Source organism: Delphinus delphis, chromosome 17 (genome assembly GCF_949987515.2).
Source record: "Delphinus delphis chromosome 17, mDelDel1.2, whole genome shotgun sequence".
NCBI lineage: Eukaryota > Metazoa > Chordata > Mammalia > Artiodactyla > Delphinidae > Delphinus > Delphinus delphis.
The window spans coordinates 66111885-66131772 of record NC_082699.1 but is presented as its reverse complement, the minus strand read 5'-3'; the positions used below and the strand labels follow the sequence as shown (position 1 = coordinate 66131772).

The 19888-nt window shown below is 39.3% G+C and overlaps 1 protein-coding gene across 3 annotated transcripts in view; it reads right to left on the bottom strand.

Moving 5' to 3' along the window:
* Positions 1–19888, bottom strand: part of NSMCE2 (NSE2 (MMS21) homolog, SMC5-SMC6 complex SUMO ligase) — a 224505-nt gene that overhangs the window by 198465 nt on the left and 6152 nt on the right. For all 3 annotated transcript variants that reach the window (XM_059995185.1, XM_059995184.1, XM_059995186.1), the window contains exon 2: positions 18682–18852. In XM_059995185.1, the coding sequence (XP_059851168.1) occupies positions 18682–18838 (157 nt within the window). In that variant the 5' untranslated portion in view covers positions 18839–18852. The remainder of the gene's footprint in view (positions 1–18681; positions 18853–19888) is intronic.

Sequence of the window (19888 nt, the reverse complement as noted above, 5' to 3'; positions counted from 1 at the left end):
TTTTTTTTTTTTTTTGCGGTACGCGGGCCTCTCACTGTTGTGGCCTCTCCCGTTGCGGAGCACAGGCTCCGGACGCGCAGGCTCAGCGGCCATGGCTCACGGGCCCAGCCGCTCCGTGGCACGTGGGATCTTCCCGGACCGGGGCACGAACCCGTGTCCCCTGCATCGGCAGGCGGACTCTCAACCACTGCGCCACCAGGGAAGCCCTTGATTATGTTTTGAGATGTTCCCCCACCGGTGATATTGCCAAGAATGGTAAGGATGAGATGTAAAAACAATATCATTGGAGTGAAAATGCAAACATTCATTAAATACCTGAATGAGAGGAATATTAATGGAACATACAATCAGTTAACCAAAAAATAAAACAGTAAAGAAAAGAAAGTGCTTCACAGTTGAGCATGTGAAACATCTCTTAGACCTGCATGGTAATCTCTGACAGCCCTCTGGGTCTATGAGAAGCCTTCTGGGTATTATAGGAATTTGGTATGTGAATCTGGTAGGATTCGTTACCGGACTAGTATTGGTATTTCGCTTCCCAATTAGTAAGTATCTAAACACAAGTGCATAGTGCTCTTTGGAAAGATAAGGCAGATATAGGGCAATTCTTTCAAATTCAACAAACTCCAAAACTACCTAAGGACTCTGGAAGTCTCCATTCTAAGAGAGTAGAGGGCACTAACAAAAACTGCATCCTCTATGTAACAGTTTACATAACCTTTCTTTGTAACTAGTTTAAATGTCTATTTTAGTCTGTCCCAAAGGAGCTCTGATCCTTTTTGCTTGAAATTAAATCCCATACTAATTTTTCTGAAACTAGAACACATTTCTGCTTCCGAAATCATCATAGATGTCACTTTTTTCCTACTAAGAAGGTAATGCCCATACTCCCTCTCCCCCTCCCGCTCACAAACACACTTGGCCCTCACTCAACACACACTCTCAGTGCCATTCTCCATCCCAATAGGAAGGTATATACTTTAAAGTCATTTTTTCACTTATTCTCTTTATAGTTGAAGTACGTGTTTACAGGCTGACCAGCCAAGGTGAGAAGTAGATCCGGCATATGACAAAGCATATAAACTGTTTTGAACTAGGAAAAGGAGATATTGGCCATATTTTACACACACAAAAAAGGAAGCTCAAAGAAATGAAGTAACTGGTTCAAACTTAGACAGCTAGTAGATAACAGAACTTGCATTTTTAACTCAGGGCTATTTGTACAATATTAAATTTGTACAATACTAACTTTATACAATACTAATTCTCAACCAAGAGCTCCAAAGTATCCACCTTTCTACTCTGCAAAGGGCCCAAATAACTACAAAAACCCACATTTTTTGGTTGTTATTTGTATTGGTCAAAAAGTAATTGACCCCAAACTAACACAACATTGTAAATCAACTACACCTCAATTAAAAAAAAAAAAGATCTAATAAAAATAGCTCTTTGGACTCTTTGGAGACTGAATTAAAACTATAGCTGATACTAATAAATAAATAAATAAAAATAAGAGTTAGTATGTGTTTAATAAAAAAAGGTAATTGACCAATAAAATGTGAGTGTTACGTGCCAAGCATTGTGGAGAGCACTTTAAACATATTATTCAATTCTCACATCAACCCTAAATAAGGTGGGAATAAGGGAGATGTTTGTGGGCACATAATTAAACATTCATTAGATATTAGTTCCTATTTTACAATATTATCCCCTATTTTACAGAAGAGGAAACCAAAACCTAAAGTCACTATGTTATTAACTAGCATAGCCGAGCCTGAACCCAGTTTACTTGATTCCAGAACTGGTCCTTAAAGTCTGCCTAGCCAACCAAAGTATTTTGCTGCCCATTAGGGAAAAAAGGGAAAGAAGAAAGGAACCTGGCAGTAACCAAGGCCTTATTACTATATTGTGAGATGTACGACATCTTCTGGATGTGATAGTACTAAAGCTATAACACATGGTGGTAAAAATCTTAGAAAGGCCCAAACTGAAGATAATCTTCAGTCTGAACTACTTGCATCTCCCTGAATCTGCCAGGCATTGGGAAACAATTCTTCACGGGTCTCATACACCTCTGAACATCTTGCAGAAGCATGCACTGCCCTTTTGTTCCAGCCTATCTTTTCAAGGATGTTTGCATAATGAACAAAGCTTTGGAAGACTAGATAGTGTCTCCCTCCAAAGCAAAGGGCAGTGTAATAAAGATAATGTCTTCCTCCAGAGCAAAAGTCAGCCAGGTTTACTGCCCATTATAAAAATCTGGGTTCCCCAAGCTCAAGGTTCCTCAGCTCCAACCCAAGCCCACCACAGTATCGCCCTGGGCTCTTCCATACCACCCCTGTAAGGACTCGGATTGGGAGTGAACCTACAGGACCATAATACTCACATGGCTTGATGTACAACAAGAAAGGCCTTTGTCTCTTACCTAGGAGTCTCCTGTCTTCCGCCAGCATCCATGAAACTGTGGCAGGCTAACTTGATAGCGTCCATGTAGGGTAAAAACCCCAGATCCTTCACAGATCTTGATACCAAGTTCTTTGGACTACTTCTCACCTTTGCTTTCCTCAGAGATACCCTCTCCCATTCTATAGGAGACACTATTCATCTTTTGGTCATCATTTTCGGCATGAAATTTCTCCTAAAGGTCCTCAGCTAGAATCTACTATTAACTCCATCATGCCCCCATTGATTCCTGCACACAGGTTTCTATCACAGCCCTTTTAAAGCTTTATTCCACTTGCTTATTTGTGTGCTGTGCCAGTTAATCAATTTATTGCCTCTCAGCTCAAAATTTATCTTTTTTTTAATTTTTTTAATTTTTTTATTTTTTTATTTGAAGTGGGCCTCTCACTGTTGTGGCCTCTCCCGTTGTGGAGCACAGGCTCCGGACGCGCAGGCTCAGCGGCCATGGCTCATGCGCCCAGCTGCTCCGCGGCATGTGGGATCTTCCCAGACTGGGGCACGAACCCGTGTCCGCTGCATCGGCAGGCAGACTCTCAACCACTGCGCCACCAGGGAAGCCCAAAATTTATCTTTTTATACATGCTCTGTGATAATGAATGAAATTGCTTTAAGCATTTCTCCTTACAGTGAGCGTAATGTTAACCTTTCTCAATAGAGGGTGCTGCAAGGACACTGCAGGAGGAAGGGAGTCCTCCAGAGAACATTACACTTAATGATGAAAGACTTTTCTTTTGCCCTAAGATTAGGAACAAGATAAGGATGTCTGTTCCTGCCACTTGTATTCAGTAAATAACTTACTGCAGGTTCTAGCGTCAGGCAAGAAAAAGAAATAAAAAGCTAATAGATTGGAAAGGAAAAAATAAAACTATCTCTATTCACAGATGACGTGACCTTGCATGAAGAAAATCCTAAGGAATCCACTAAAAAAAATACACACACATACGCACACACACACGCACACACGAGTTCAGCAAGGTTGCAGGATACAAGCTCGATTTTATACACTTGCAATGAATATGAAAATGAAATTAAGAAAGTAATTCCATTTACAATGGCATCAAAAAGAATAAAATGTTTTAGAATAAATTAACAGAAGAAACGTACAACTAATATTCTGAAAACACTGTTGAAAGAACTTAAATAAGATCTAAATAAATGCAATCTCATCAGAATCCCAGCTGGCTTCGTTTTAGAAACGGACAGGCTGATCCTAAAATTCATACAGAATTACAAGAGACCCCAAAGACCCAAAACAATTTTTAAAAAGAAGAGCAAAGTTGGAGGACTACACTTCTCAACTTCAAAACTTACTACAAAGCAACAGCTACAAGACAGTGTGGTACAGGCATAAGGATAGGCATACAGAATTCTATCAATGGAATACAATTAATGGAGAGTCCAAAAATAAACTTGTGTGTCAATGGTCATCTGATTTTCAACAAGGAGGTACCAAGACTATTCAGTGGGGAAGGAATGGTGCTGGGACAACTGCATAGCCACATGCAAAAGAATGAAATTGGACCACTAACTTAAACCATATACAAAATTAATTCAAAATGATCTAAATATAATAGCTAGAGCTATAAAACTCCTAGGAAAAAATTAGCAATAAATTTGCATGACGTTAGATTTGGCAATGGATTCTTAGGTATGACACCAAAAACACGGGGAACAAAGGAAAAACAGATGACTGGACTTCCTCAAATAAAAAACTTCTATGCTTCAAAGAACACTATCAAGAAAGTAAAAAGACAACTCACAGAAGGCGAAAAAATTACAAATCATATATTTGATAATGGACTTGTATCTAGAATATATAAAGACTCTTATAACTCAAAAACAGAAATGGGCAAAGGATCTGCATAGACATTTCTCCAAAGAAGATACACAAATGTCCAGTAAGCACATGAAAAGAAGCTTCACATCACTGTCCATTAGGGAAATGCAAATCAAAACCACAATGAGATTCCAATTTGTACACAAATGTTCAGAGTAGCATTTCTTAATAACATCCGAATAATAATTTATTAATAATAACAATCCAGTGTCTATCAACTGATGAATGCATATACAAAATGTGGTATATCCAAAGAGTGGAATATTATTTAGCCATAAAAAATGGAACAATTAACTGGGAAGGATTAAAAAGCTAGGTTACTTATCATAAGTAAAATCCCATCAAGGGATATAATGAAATAGTAATGGATTCATTTTTAATCAACTTCATTATGGCAGATGGTGCTAGAATGCAGGGGAAGGGCAGATCCAAATGTCAATGAAGCTTCCTCTCAACTTCTGTCTAGGCGTAAGTGCCGACTTTAAAAGGTCTTCAAAGAAATTCATGCAAGGAATGCCTCTTGCAACTTGGTCACATGCAAAAGTGAAGCAAGAAGCACATCCGTTTGGAGCTTGCCCCAAGGGCCTCTAGTTCTTCTCCAAACTGGGTTCATAACTCCCACCCACAGAGGGAAAGGCAGTGCCTGAAGCAGAACCCAGGGATAAGCAAATTAGCATTTCCAAGGTCAACTGCTGACAGGCCTAATTGATTACAGCAACCAGTATATTCTGGCTGAAGTTAAGAGGTTTAGCCTCTCTAGCTTGCTCAACACTAGCAAGAAACTAATTTACCACATCAGTTACAAAATATGGAAGTACTGTAGGTATGGAGTCAAATTGGGATGCGACATTTCAAGAAGAGGCAAATATTAATAGGATCTGGAGAAGTAAGTGATTTTAAGGGGGTTAAACAATTTTGGGAAAAACCTAAAATACCAATCATGCCAGCGGTAAAGGACTGACAAGTACAAAAAAAAAAAAGGAAAAGAAATCAATAGATAGTATTATCTTGTTTTACCAACTGGTTCAAAGTTTCAATGTGAATATTCACCAAAACTGCTAAAAAGCTGCAAAACTAAATGATTTAACTACCATTACAATTTTTTGCCCTCCTCTGATAGTCACTGAAAAGTGAAACGCCCTCTGCCATTTCCCACGTGTAGCTATTAAGCATATGAAATGAGGCTAGTCCGGACTGAGAACAGAATGTAAGTATAAAAATAACTCAATTTTCATAACGATTACAAGTCGAGGTAATATTTTAGACACATTAGATTAAATAATATATTACTAAAATTAATTCCTCTTCTTTTTTCTCACATTTTGTAATAAGGATAGTAGAAAATTTTAAATTATGCATGTGGCTCACATTATATTTTTATTGGACAGTGCTGCTACATACAAATAACACATTACATTTATACAGAACACATTTTTTTTTTTTTTTTTTGGCAGGGGGGGTGCGCGGGCCTCTCACTGTTGTGGCCTCTCCCATTGCGGAGCACAGGCTCCGGACGTGCAGGCTCCGCGGCATGTGGGATCTTCCCCGACCGGGGCACAAACCCGTGTCCCCTACTTTGGCAGGCGGACTCTCAACCACTGCGCCACCAGGGAAGCCCCCAGAACACACACTTAATTTCAGGTATGAAGTACAGAAAGAGAGAGAAATAGGTCTGGATAATAAAAAAATCTCTAGAATAATCACATTGGTTTCACCTGTTAATCACCAACCTAATAAAAGTTCCTTTCTGCTTAGGGAAAGACAAACTTTTATTTCTTTTAAAAAGGATCTAATGTTTCAAAAACGATCCTAAAGCCTGTGCTACTTCTGCCATGAATTGTCATCTTTGCCTAGAATTAAACTAGTCTTAATTCTTTTCAGTGATCAAAGATATATGATAAAGTGCTAGTCTAATTTTAAAATCTGTTCGAGTGACTCCACTTCAGTTTCTCCCGTAGTAGTCATTTTCATACCTATTAGGTCACTGAAACCTAACCCATGCCTCTGCTCCAAAGGTTTAAAAAAAAGAAAAGAAAAGAAATGAAAAAGAAAAAATAGAATCAACACAAATATTATTCGCAAGCATCTAGAAAAACCCTGGCAGTATTTAGGTACTATACGTATTCTGTTTTAAAAACTAACATATGACTCATTTACTATTTCAAAAAGGGACATCCCAATGTGGATGGGAGCTTAGCAAACAGGAGAGTACAGCAAGCAATTATTTCCACACATTCCATCATGTGCAGAAACCAAGCCAACCTTCAGGTTTTTACAGTCTGGGGAAGAAAGAAAATCTGGAGGTGTTGGAATAGTTGGAAATTTACGGAGTGAGAGTGCACCATAACAGGAGGTGAGGTGAGGTGAGGTGAGGTGAGGCCAACAACAGCTCAAACTTTCCTCTCCGTAGCTCTCAAAAAGGAAACTACTCAACTTTCTGACTAAGGAAGTCAATAGGAGAGGAAAATACATTTCACACTTTTTAATATCCCAAAATTGTGCCCCATACATTTGGCCCACTGATAGAATTTAAAGTGGCTTTTAAATGTTATCAACAACAAAAATCAAGATCACTAACTCAGAATAATAAATAATAAATATGAGATGTATCTTTCTATTTTGTGACAGGGCCTGCATCTATTGCTGGTAAATGAACTGAGTAACCGGGATAACTAGAAATAAAGCTAGTGGAAATGAGCGGTCTAGTCCTCATTCCTGGAAGAGCTGATCTTAAAATGTTGTGATCCTAATAGCCCTACAGTTTTTCTGGTCTGATAGAAACAGCACAATTTTTGTATTTTTAGATATATGGAATAATTCAGGCTCCAAGCTACTAGATTCCAATAATGTAGTGACTGTACTTCTTACACAATTCTGAACCCCGCAATCAACACACACAGATCAGTAAGGCCCCAGTGGCTACCTCATAAGAAGTGTTTTGGTGCCACCTAGTGGCATAGGTTTCTCCTGTCAAAGGCGAAATGATTAGACCAGGGTTCTCAAAGTGTGGTCCCTGAACCAGTAGCATCAGCCACCAGAGAACTCATTAGAAGTGCAAATTTTTGGCCTCATTCTAGATCTACTGAAACTTTAGCAGTGGGGCCCGGCAATCTGTTTCAACAAGCCCTCTAAGTGGTTCCCTCCCATGTTTAAGAACCACTGGATTAATCAGTCCTTACACAAAAATTAAGTGCAAAGTCTTTAAAACTTAGGTTCATCAATGAACAAAAGTGCTCAATTTCTAATTTCTAAAGACCAAACACATTAACAAAACAAAAATACAATAAAAAAGCAAAAAGCCCTGTGAAACAAAGAAAAGGCATTTATTGGTATCAGGATATTAGGTTATGGCATTTAAGGGGGCTCATCTGAAAAGGGGGAACACATGAAAAGCCAAGGAGGTAGAACACTAGTGATTTTTAAATTGAGTCACCTACCCTAATGATTCCTGTGCAACTATGTTATAAAGTCATCAAGAGAAAAGAGAAAAATCTTTTTCTTGATTCCTTGCTAAACTGTTTATTTTCTATTTAGGTCTTAGAGGAGAACTTGGTTACTTTAAATAACAACTTAAACTGAGGTTGAGTAAGAAAAGTCCCATAATGCACCTAGATGTTTGCAGGCCTCTCACTGTTGTGGCCTCTCCCGTTGTGGAGCACAGGCTCCGGATGCACGGGCTCAGCAGCCATGGCTCATGGGCCCAGCCGCTCCGTGGCACGTGGGATTTTCCCGGACCGGGGCTCGAACCCACGTCCCCTGCATCGGCAGGCGGACTCTCAACCACTGCGCCACCAGGGAAGCCCAAAAAAACCCTTTTAATAAATATCTATTTATTCATAATTAAAAAGTTATATGCTTGAAGTAAGAAAACTGGGTCATGAGATATATGCCCCGTATGGCCACTGGTCCACACAGTCACAATTAAGTATATACCATCCCTTACTCCATGGCTTAAACGGCAAACTTACCAGTTAAGAGAAAAAAATCAACTCTGAGAGGCTAACCATGCAAAACCAAGCCTCCAATATGACAGGTAACATCACAGACATTAATATCGGCGGCATAAAATATAAAGAAATTTCAAAGACTTGCTCTATTGATTAATTTTGATTTTGTCCTTTCAAGATATAAATTTAGATATCCACAGAGACCAACTATTTAATTCTAACATTTTAAGAGCAAATGCCCACAATAGGATGAGTTTCTGACAAAACTCTTCTTTCCTTTTTCTCTTCAAACCTTCCCTCTACCCACAAGTGAGTTCATAAAAATATGTCACAGAAAGATGGGTCAAAAGCAAAATGTAAATAATAATAATTTTTTAAACACGAGAAAAAAATCTTGGAACTGATTTGTTACAAAGAACTTTCCTCGTTGTCACTATCATTGCAAAGACGAATCTGTGCTGAGCCACTGCATGGGGCTAAGTGCCATACTACTTTGCCAGTTCAAATGCTCAACTGTTCACTAATTAATATTTTGAATTTAAAATTTTCTCATTTGTAAAAAAAGATGTAAAACCTCATATAATTGCAATAAGAAGTAGAGAAAATATACCCCAAAAAATGCCTCTCACATCACAGCTAGAAAGGATTACTGCCATCAACTGAGGGCCATCAGAAAGAGAAAGGGGCGCCAGATTAATCTAGGTCAAGGGGCTGAAATCAGGCCAAACTGGTTTCAAATTCAAATTCCCTGGCTGCCACTTCGGTGTGTGCCCTATGGTAAGTTACTTCAATTCAGTGAGCCTCATTTTCCCATCTGTAGAGTGAGGATAAGGCTACCTCTTTCAGTGATTTTCACCGCACGCACCTTTATTTAATAGTATCTGCCTATAGTCAGCTCTGGCGGCTCTTTTCCTCACCCACTTCAACACTTTGAGAAACGCTTACATCAGAAGGTGAGGCATGTTCCCAGGTCAAGACTAAACAATACAATTATGGTAGTGATACATTTAATAGCAACATCTCACACATATTTCGAAGACACAAGTCAACAGTACCAGGAATCTCACCAGCTGAGGAAAAGGCTGACCTTGAAGTTGCCCCAGCATTCAGGCTTTGTAACCTTTGGAGTCTTTTACCAACCGTATCTACCAAATGCAAGTATGTTCCAATGTGAGAAATGCCCCGTGGCATGGTGGTAACCTGAAAGACCAGCTCTCCAGTTGATGAGAACAGCTTGATTTGTGGCATTTGCCCATTTCTGTGAGTGGGGTTAATTCTCCTCCTATGGCTGCTTCAACCCAACACCCAAATTCCTTAATTACTTGACTGATTGATTGACTGATTCATCAATAAGCATTTGCAGACGACCTAAAATGTATAAAGCCCTCTGCCAGGCTCTGAAGGTGGGGTATGAGGATGACTATAGATGAATCCTACCCTCAAGGACCTTACAGACCAGACAGGGAAATACAATAAACACAAAAAAGAAATATAAAATATAAGGAGAACATGAAGAACCTCTGAAAACAGGGAAAAATCCCTAACTTCCAGCAAGCAGTACATACAATAAAAGTTCAGGTATTATTTACCTGAAGAACCCCTAGTATTGCCTATGCTTTCTACTAGGCAAATTTCAAAACCTCTCTGGGTGAAAAACAATATTTTCCTTTTACCAGAGTTAATGAACATGTATGTGCATATGTGTATATCACAGTTCCTCTGCCTCAGCACTGCTGACATTTCAGGCTGGATGTTGCCCAGGGGCTGTCCTATGCATTGTGGGATATTTAGCGACACCTAAACACCTAGAGGCTGGTAGAGACCAGTAGCACACTCACCACCTGCCTCTAAGTTGTGACAACCAGAAATGTCTCCAGACGTTGCCAAAGGTGCCCTGAGGGCAAAACCACCCACTACTGTATATACACTATGCATATATGGCTATACAGATGGGGTCTATACAGGGATGGAGTGGATATATGGATCCATGGATATGAACCTGTGTGCATATATAAATGAGCTAGATACTCAATTAGAGGAAATTTTTATATTAATTTGCCTACTAGGTTTTAAATATATTCATTCACTTCTTGAGTGCCTTCTATATACCAAGTGCTGATAGAGGCAACAGCAGGGGCGAGGGCGGGGGAATTAGAGGCACCTGGCAAAAATCCCTGCAGTCACGGTGCTTACGTACAGGGCAGACAGGCAACAAACCAAATAACTATACCAATGATACAGTATGTGAGAAGGTGGGGTGACGTTAAGTAGTAGGGGGAAAAATCAAGCAGGGCAAAGGGTTAGAGATTCTGAGAAGAGGACATGTTGCCCTTCTAAATTTCAAGCACCTAATCGCGCCAGACAAAACACATGCTCAGATTTTCAGATCCTGTGCTCACAGGCAACTTCCTGAGCACAATTTGAAAGCAAGTCTAAATTTTATTAATGTTAAGAAGAGAGGGAATGTACTCATTTTGTACTCATAACCAGTAAGGGAGCAGAATGGAGGGCTGTCACACACCCCCACTTCCTCATTCCTATTCTCTGCCCAACCCTAGAGGCTGACAAACCTCACTCATTCTGAAAAGCTCCCATTCCTTGAAGTAAGAACCAGTGAGTAAAAGCATCAGAGATACCTAAGTGCTAAGGTTCCTTTCAGCCTCAAAATGGCATTAATGGATTATCAATATGAATACTGCTGATGACAAAGAAGAGGGATTGAGGAAAAGGAACAGGAAATTTTATTCTGGTAAATCTTTTTGTGGGCCTTAATAGATGTTACAAGGCTGTTTTCTCACTTTATTGCACTGCCCTAATATATACATCATTGTGAAAATTTTCCCTGTGATTCTTTTTGTTAGCATATTTCAATCTCCTCCAAAAATGTATTTCATCAGAAGTTCTTTTCACTTGATTAACTGTAGAGTCTACAAATAATGCCACTACAATGAACAAACACACACAGTCCTGGTGTGACATAATAGGAAGAAATATATATTTGGTCTCTGCCCCTAAAGCCCTTGGAATCATCAAAGTGATCAAAGTCTTTTTGTATTCTAATGAGATGACTGGTGGCTAGGGGTTATCTGGATAGCCTCAAGATGGGGGCTGGTTGCCATGGAAGCCAACCACATGATTAGAGGGCTGGAGATTGACTCAATCACTAGTGGCCAATGATCTAATTGCGCGTGCGTGGGTACTGAATGACGCCTCCATAAAAACCCAAAGGGGCAGGGTTCAGAGAGCTTCCAGGTCGGTGAACACACGGAGGTGCTGGCAGTGAGGCAAGCTTGGAGAGGGCATGGAAGCTCGCGCCCCTTCCCACTTACCTTGCCCTTTGCATCTCTTCCATCTGGCTGTTCCTGTGATGTAGTTTTTTATAATAAATCGGTAATCTAGTAGATAAACTGTTTCCCTGAGTTCTGTGAGCTGCTCTAGCAAATTATAGAACCCAAGGGCAGTGGGGGCAGTCTCATGGGACTGAGCGCTTAACCTGTGAGATCTGACACTAACTCCAGGTAAATAGTATCAGAATTGAATTGAATTGTAGGACACCCAGTTGGAGAATTGGAGAATTGCTTGGAGTGGGAAGTGGAGCTAGAAGTGTCACAAGCGCTGTGAGTGGCAGAGTAGAAACAGTGCAGCTTTTCCTTACACCTGGGAAATATGAAGATATAGGCAAAACAACTGAGCTTTTTGAGAGAGCTGGATTTTTACTACTCTGTAGGCAATGCCTTTATACTTTTAACACTACAGATACCATAATTTTCAATGGCCTTCATTTATTTAAGTTATAATAACATTTTGCTTTTATAATTGACTCCAGCTTTAAAAGCTATATAAGAAATACAAACATTGGCTTCTTATGGTTGTTATTTTTATTGTCTTTGTGGCCACCACCCCACTATTATTACTTTCTTCTAATTACTGCTTCTACTCAATAACATAATTATGGAATAAAGTATAAGAGCAAGGCCAAAAAGAAACCTTCCCACTTTAACTAGAGTCCTGGCTATAAGAAGCAGTTCTCTAGATGGAGAAATTTATTACAGCATAATGAAAATCCATAATGTGGATCTTCCTAAGAAAAGAAGTCTTGAGAATGTGAGGTCAGTACGTGCTGGCTTCTCAAACCATTAAGTAATTTTCAAAATAAATTTAACATAAAAGATTTAAGTAAAATAATTACTCCTTTTTCATAAAATTAGGTGATGGGTGATAGGGTTATGGGTGTTCATAATTTTCTTTTTCTTTTTCTCTCTATCCCTCAAATTTTTAGATTTTTAGAATGCCTTATATCAGGGGAAAAACTAGAATATTACCCACCGAAGCCTCCAGATTCAGAAGTATGCACTCAACTGAATGCTTAAGGTTTGCAAATCTGAAAGTTCAGTTATTCATGAGAAGCACAAATTTCTAAGGCCATGTAATTTTTAACTCTGATGGCTGTTCTTTATTCATCATTAACTCTAAAGTAACTGTCACAAAGTGAAAGCTCTGTTTATTGCCTAGGTGGAGACCAAGGTGAGAAAAAAAGGAATCGGGTTTAAAAAGATGATGATTCTTAATGAGAATACAAATTCTGGATACATGAAAGAACAGACTATCATTCAATCAATTCACTGTATCACTTCTATCAGTCAGGACTGCAACTGGCTGCAACGGAGAGGACACCTGACAGCCATCACTTAACCAAAAAGGAACTGATTTTCCTAACATTACAACAAGTCCAGAAAGAGACTACGGTCAGTACAATGACCCCAAAAGTTCCCAGCTTCTTCCTTCCACGACCAGACTCAACTCTGCCTTTACAAGTAGAAGACACTAAAGTCCAGGGAACGTGTGAATGTCCAAGGGAAGTCATTGAGAACTTCACTAGCAGAATAGGACAAAAGCTGATGGGCTGTTTAAGAAAAAGCATGCAACCTCATTTCGGAATTCAAAAGGGAGAAGGAAAGGAAGAAGAAGAGGGACAAAAAAGAAAAATCAGATAATGTTAACCTCAACAAAATAACCAAAATTTTCTGAGCTAAATACCACTAAATGTTATTTCAATATTATCCAATTGCTGCAAATGCCATTAGACAAACACAATCAATTTTCAATAAAGTGTAATTGTTAAGGGCAGAAACTGCAGTCAAGTCCCTTATGCTCAAATCTCAACTCCCACCACTTACTTAGTAACTGTGTGACCTTTGGAGAGCACTTAACTTCGCTAAGCCTCAGTGGCTCATGTACCCAGTGGGGATAACAACAGTCCTTACTTTGAAGGATTAGTTAGGACCAAGTGAGATATCACTTGTGAAAACAGCACAGCGCCTGCACACATTTGACGTGTGTAACCAATCCAGCTATTATCATCTTTTGATCATTATGGCCATCATTATCATCACCGTACCTCAGAATAGTTCAACAAACATCCAATTACCTGCCTGACCATAATAACTGAAGTCTCTCTGCTCTGTTTCTTTCAGCAAGTCACAGAAAGAAAAGCAATATAGAGAGTAAAATCCAGAAGCTCTCCAACAGTTTTCTCATCTACTGGACCCTTGGGCAATTTAAATATACATCCTTTTACTCTTTTCTTCCAAACGTTCCTCACAAATATTCAGCAAGAATCTGATAAGAACTGTCAATCCTCAGGCACATACATTTTCCATGGAATCGCAGAATGTTAACCAAACCTCTGAAGGCCACCTGAAGACACACCCTGACACAGAGGCAGGACGAGAGGACGCAACCCTGAGGTACACTAACATTTTAGGGAAGGGCCATTCCTCAAATTTACTTGACTAAACTTAAAGGGCTTATGAAAATTCAGTTGCTTAAAGATGATGTTGATACCTACAGCTCTGATAAATTAGGTCAGTACATTCTGCTTAAGAAGACAGAAAAGTACATAATAAACTTTAAAATCTGAAAAATAAGCTCTGGTTATCTGAAAAATCTCCTAACGTAACAAATTTCATTTCCCAGTTAGTTCAAATAAAGAATTACTAGAATACCAATAAATTCAGAGAAAAACTAATAGATAGGGTGGCAGCAAGAGTCTAATTGCCCAGACACCATAAGCTGTATCGTAACACGAGGAAAGGTGATAATTTCAAATATGCTAGAAAGTTGAATAGGGACAAGCACCTGTATAGGAATATGCAACCAACAGGAAACAAAACGAAACACATCACCACCCAAGTTCTCGGCAGCAGGAATCCCCTCCACGAATAATTTAATAATATAGTGACAAGAGAATTACAGTGCAAAGTGAGAAAATGATCCCCAAGTGATTGTTACCACCTATTTTGTCAAAATTCATTCTAATTTGTGATGAAACTGGGCAACCCGAAAGGTCAACAGAAAGTGTGTCTAATCTTATAAGGCTAAGAAGAAAAGGGAGTATTTCTGCTCTGAAGATAGTTGATGGACTTTCCCACTTGCTCTTCTGCACTTTAATTTCTCCCAGTCCATGGACTATTGCCCAAGAAAATAGTCAACTCAAATGCAAACCAAATGACTAAATGATAGCTAACATTTACTGAGCACTTATTAAGTATTAATGACTGCTCTATGTAATTTGTAAGTATTATCTCATTTAATCCCCACAATAATGCCATTTACAAATCAGAAATCTAAAACAGAGGTTACAAAACTTGTCCAAGGACACAAAAATAATAAGTGATGGAGCTGGGACAAGAACCCAGGCATTCTGTACACAAAGCTCTGCACTCTTACATTACACTATCCTGCCTATATCTCAATGTAGGGGCATAATATAAGACACAAAGCACACAAATCGAATCCTCTTCACCTCAACTATAATATCTTAGCTGAACTTACTTTTTCCACCTGAGCTACTGAAATAACTTCATTAGCTACTTGAGGTATCTCCATCCTCCGCAGCATCCTCAGTATTGCCATGAGGTTATCTTTCTAGACCTGGATCTTGCCACATTCCTCCTCTACTTTAAACCATCCAATAATAAAGTCCTAACTTCTTTCAGGACCTTAATGTTCAATGTTTAGGCCCTCAGTGTTCACTTAATGTTTGAACAGCATGTATATGTCTTGCTTCCCAGCTAAACTGTAAACAACCTGAAGGAAGAAACCTTTATTAATCATTGTAGTGTTGGCTAACATGAATTACTGATTTAGCTGCACGCAAACCAAAAGCCTTAAATAGACTCCAAACTCATCCACCTTTGCTCCCCTCTTCACATCACAGGCCCTTCTTCTAAGCTCTGACCCTTAAATTTCTAATTGCTGCCTATACTTTTTGACAGTTATTGAATAAACACTACACTAACAGCACTTTGCATATACTATCTTATTAACCCCAACAACCTTATAAAATGGGCATTTTTATCTCTATTTCACAGATAAAAAATTAGAAGTTCAAAGAAATTACCTATCTTTGAGCAAGTTATAGAACTAAAGCTGGAACTGGGACTAGAGACCGTATCAGGCTGATTCCAAATCCTGCAATTAAGTAGCAATATGGGCTCTGTCTCCTAAAAGTCTTTCATCTACTGTTAGAGGCTGAGTTACTTTCAAATTTACTTAAATACCAGGTGTTTTTCTACTCTCTGGGTCCTCAGACGGCACCTCAGTCGGGCGTCACAAGAAAACTGCTCTCCTAACAAGCTCTTGCTCTATTACTCCAGTGGGGGTCACCCTAGGCATCCTCTCTGTAGGGAGTTTCTCCTGTCACCAAAGTGTTGCTCATAAGCACTCCAATTCAGGTTCATAAGCAGTTCTCAGGAGGTGGTCCCCAAGACCCTTCCACAAGGTCCACAGGGTCAAAACTATTTTTATAATAATTGTCAGACCTGCAACAGAGGAGTTGCGACAGAGACCACATGGCCCACAAAACTGAAAACATTTGCTATCTGACCCCTCATGGAAAAACTTTGCCAATCCCTGCTTTAGAGCATGAATCTTTCAAAAAACAATGCTTATATTTCTTTTTAAATGAAACAGATGCTGCATTTTGCATCAAAATATACTTATTTTAAAAAAATAAAACAAAAACAAACAAAAATGAACTCGGCATCAAACATACTAAGAAGCCTTCAAAGCAAATCCTGAAAAAAACTGACTACAATCCTCCAGGAGGTTACGTACCAGCCCTTCTCTCTTATGATTTAAGATCTTAGTATGAGTTTACCCAGGACTACCTACCAAAGCCGAATATCCAACACCATCAAAAAGAGACTACAAATCAGGCTGGACAGGGGTAAGACCCTTAGAGGCCACCCACTAAAGATGATGGGTGACTTCTGCTGCCACCTGTGAATGAATATCTAGTATGGAACTGGCCTTTCTGCCATGAGTGACTATAAGGCTGGACAAAATATATGAAGCAACGGCTTTCAGGCAGTGGGACAATAGGCAGAGCAGAACTGGGATGCCTGCGAAAAGGAAAGCAAGTGAGGTAAGTCCTCCAATTGCCCTCTTGCTTGCAAAATGGAGGAGGAATCCAAGAGGAGCACAGCAGTCTTAAAGGACTGAGAAGAGAGAGACTGGAGTTCAGGGAGGATGAGTAGCAGGCGTTTTGCAAGACAGAAGGGGGCATGCAGGGAAAGCCCATGAGGGATCTGCACAGAGATCCCCTTGAGTCTGATGCTGAATCCTAAGCTGCTGAGGAACAACTGCTGGGAGCTGTGAAGTGAACAATTCCCAGAATTTACGCAGGACTGGAAGGCATTCAGATTCCATCCAGCAGAGTAGAGCTTTTTCGTTGAACTCTCTGGGCAATCAACAGAGACTCCACAAAGAGCAAGCTTTGTAACAAGGCTAAAGTAGCCCTAAAGTAAAGCTACACTAGACCTGCCCTAAGGAAGTTTAACAACAAGTCTGGGATGGATCAGCCTAATCCACAAATTACTTAGCTGCCAACCAAAACAAAGGTCAATACTCTTTAAAAGAAGATGACAAAATCCCCAAACTCAACAACATAATACACACAAGTGGCAACAGAGATGCCAGAATTAGCAGACAGGATATTAAAGTAGCTATTATAAATACGCTCCATGTGCTCAAGCATACAGAGGAAAACATGAGCATAATGAGGAGAGAAATAAGATTCCATTTAATTCTTTTTCATGTCTTCTAGAGCTGAAAAATACAGTCTCTGAAATTAAAAATTCCCTGGATAGATTTAGTCAATTAGACACTTGAGAAGACAGGACTAATGAACTTGAAGACACAGCAAAAGAAACTATTCATACTAAAGTCAGAGAGAAAAAAAGACTTGAAAAAAATCACCAGAGCCTCAGTGACTTATGAGGCATTACCAAGCAGCCTAACATACATGTAATTGGAGCCCCAGAAGGAGAAGAGAGGGGAGAGAAATAGCAGCAGAATTTTTTTCCAAATTTGATCAAAACTGTAAGCCTACAAATCCATAAAGCTCGAAGAACACCAGGCAGAATAAATAAAGAAAATCACACCAAGGCACATCACCATCAAATTGCTGAAAAAACAGTGATATTAAAAGGAAAACAAAACGATTATGTTGCTCCCCTGCTTCCATATATAATATAAAATAAAAACAAATTTAACCCAAACAAAGCAAATAACATCTTTCTAGATCTTCTCATCAAAAAATTGTGGTCAAGTGCAGCAAGACTGAACTTTTCTCATCTTTTGTAGAGGCCTTCTTTTACCAGTACCCCTAGCATCGGCTTGGTCTGTCTACTGAGTAATTAAGCATGAACAAAATATAGTTCAATTACTGGAAAATAACTATCATAATGCTGTATACTGTACAGTTCACAAATGTCACATACTTTTTTTTTTTTTGGCTGTGTTGGGTCTTTGTTGCTAGACGCAGGCTTTCTCTAGTTGCGGCGAGCAGGGGCTACTCTTCGTTGCAGTGCGCAGGCTTCTCATTGCGGTGGCTTCTCTTGTTGTGGAGCATGTGCTCTAGGCACTCAGGCTTCAGCAGTTGCGGTGTGTGGGCTCAGTAGTTGTGGCTCACAGGCTCTAGAGTGCAGGCTTAGTAGTTGTGAAGCACAGGCTTAGTTGCTCAGCAGCATGTGGAATCTTCCTGGACCAGGGATCGAACCCATGTCTCCCACATTGGCAGGCAGATTCTTAACCACTGCGCCACCAGGGAAGTCCCACAAATGTCACATACTTTTGATTGTATGTTCCTTGAGGTCAGATACCTTCATGTTTCAGCCCATAAATTTCTAGTGCAGTCTCTAGTGGCTCATGGGGGTCTGAACACATATGAATGAGTCAATCTCATCTTATCCGCAGTACATCACTATGTGGTATGTAAAAGAAGATGAGAAAACAGATGCCCAGAGGGATTAAATGATTGTCCCAAGGTTACCCAAAAGGTGAGCGGTATCTTGCATCCCTAGAGCAATGCCACCACTCAGGGTTACATCAAAATAGACACAAAAGAAATAAATTTTAATTATTACTTACTCTGAGTTTCCACAAGACCCAAAGCAACACTATAAGCTGTGTCCATTCCAGAGCTGATGCAGGACTGGAAGTTTTTCAAGGAGGAGAGTGCAGATTCTACACCACTGAAGGATATAAAACCAGTTGAACCTGAACTTGAAGTGGAACGCCCTGGCATCTTGAAATTATTACCTAAGTTTTCAAACACAATGAAACAAAATTTATGAATAAGAATAATAACTGCATAGGAAAACAGAACCACTATAAACATCCATATGAATGTATCCAATATCCCACAAGTGCTACACAATTATCTACATTCTATATCACTTGAAAGGATATCAAAGCATTGTCCCATCATCTGGGCCACCAAACACAATAGATGAATTTCAATAAATAAAGAAGATGTACTTCAGTATATAAAGGAGGGAGAACACCCTCTTCCAAAAGATTCCCTGATTCTCTGAAGAATTCAACAACGGCACAGTTCCTAAAAACCTAAAACATAAGTGTGTCAGAAAAAGTACATTGCTCATATAAAGCATTCTTCCAAAAAAATGAAAATAGTAGCAATAAAATAGTTTAATAAGGGAGAATTTTGAAAACCTGTAATTTTTAACTTATCTGACACATATACATATTGAATTCTGAAAACTATAAGAAAACTTTTATTTCTGACAGTTCCTCTGGGTTCTAAGATTTATAGACTTGGTGAGATCCCAGATTCTGTTTAAGAAAAAAATAGAATTTTTCTGTAAATTCTTATCTTCTGGTAGCTCACCCACTGTAATAGTTTCAATTATTATCTTCATATTAAAACACTCCCTAATCTGTATCTTCAATCAACAACTCTTTAAGCTTTGGACTACTTATGTAAAGCTCCCTACAAAAAGACATCTTTGCTTAATTCACAAACCACCTGAAATTCAGTCCACTGAAACCATCCAGAAAAGTGGAGAGAATTTACACAGGCTTAGAGGAAAGGCTGTATGGTAGCAAAAAAGGTATTTTCTCATAACCATACTGATACAGCATGAATTCAGGTTCTGCCACTGTACTGCTGAGTGACCATGGACAGATTGCTTGACTGTCTCTGAGCTGCCTAGTATCTGTGGCCCTTCCAATCCTCTCCACTGCCACCATGTTTACCTCACAACTGGATTACTACAGGAGTTTCTCAATTATTGGTCCCTTTTCATTAAATTCACCCATTCATTTAACAAGTAGG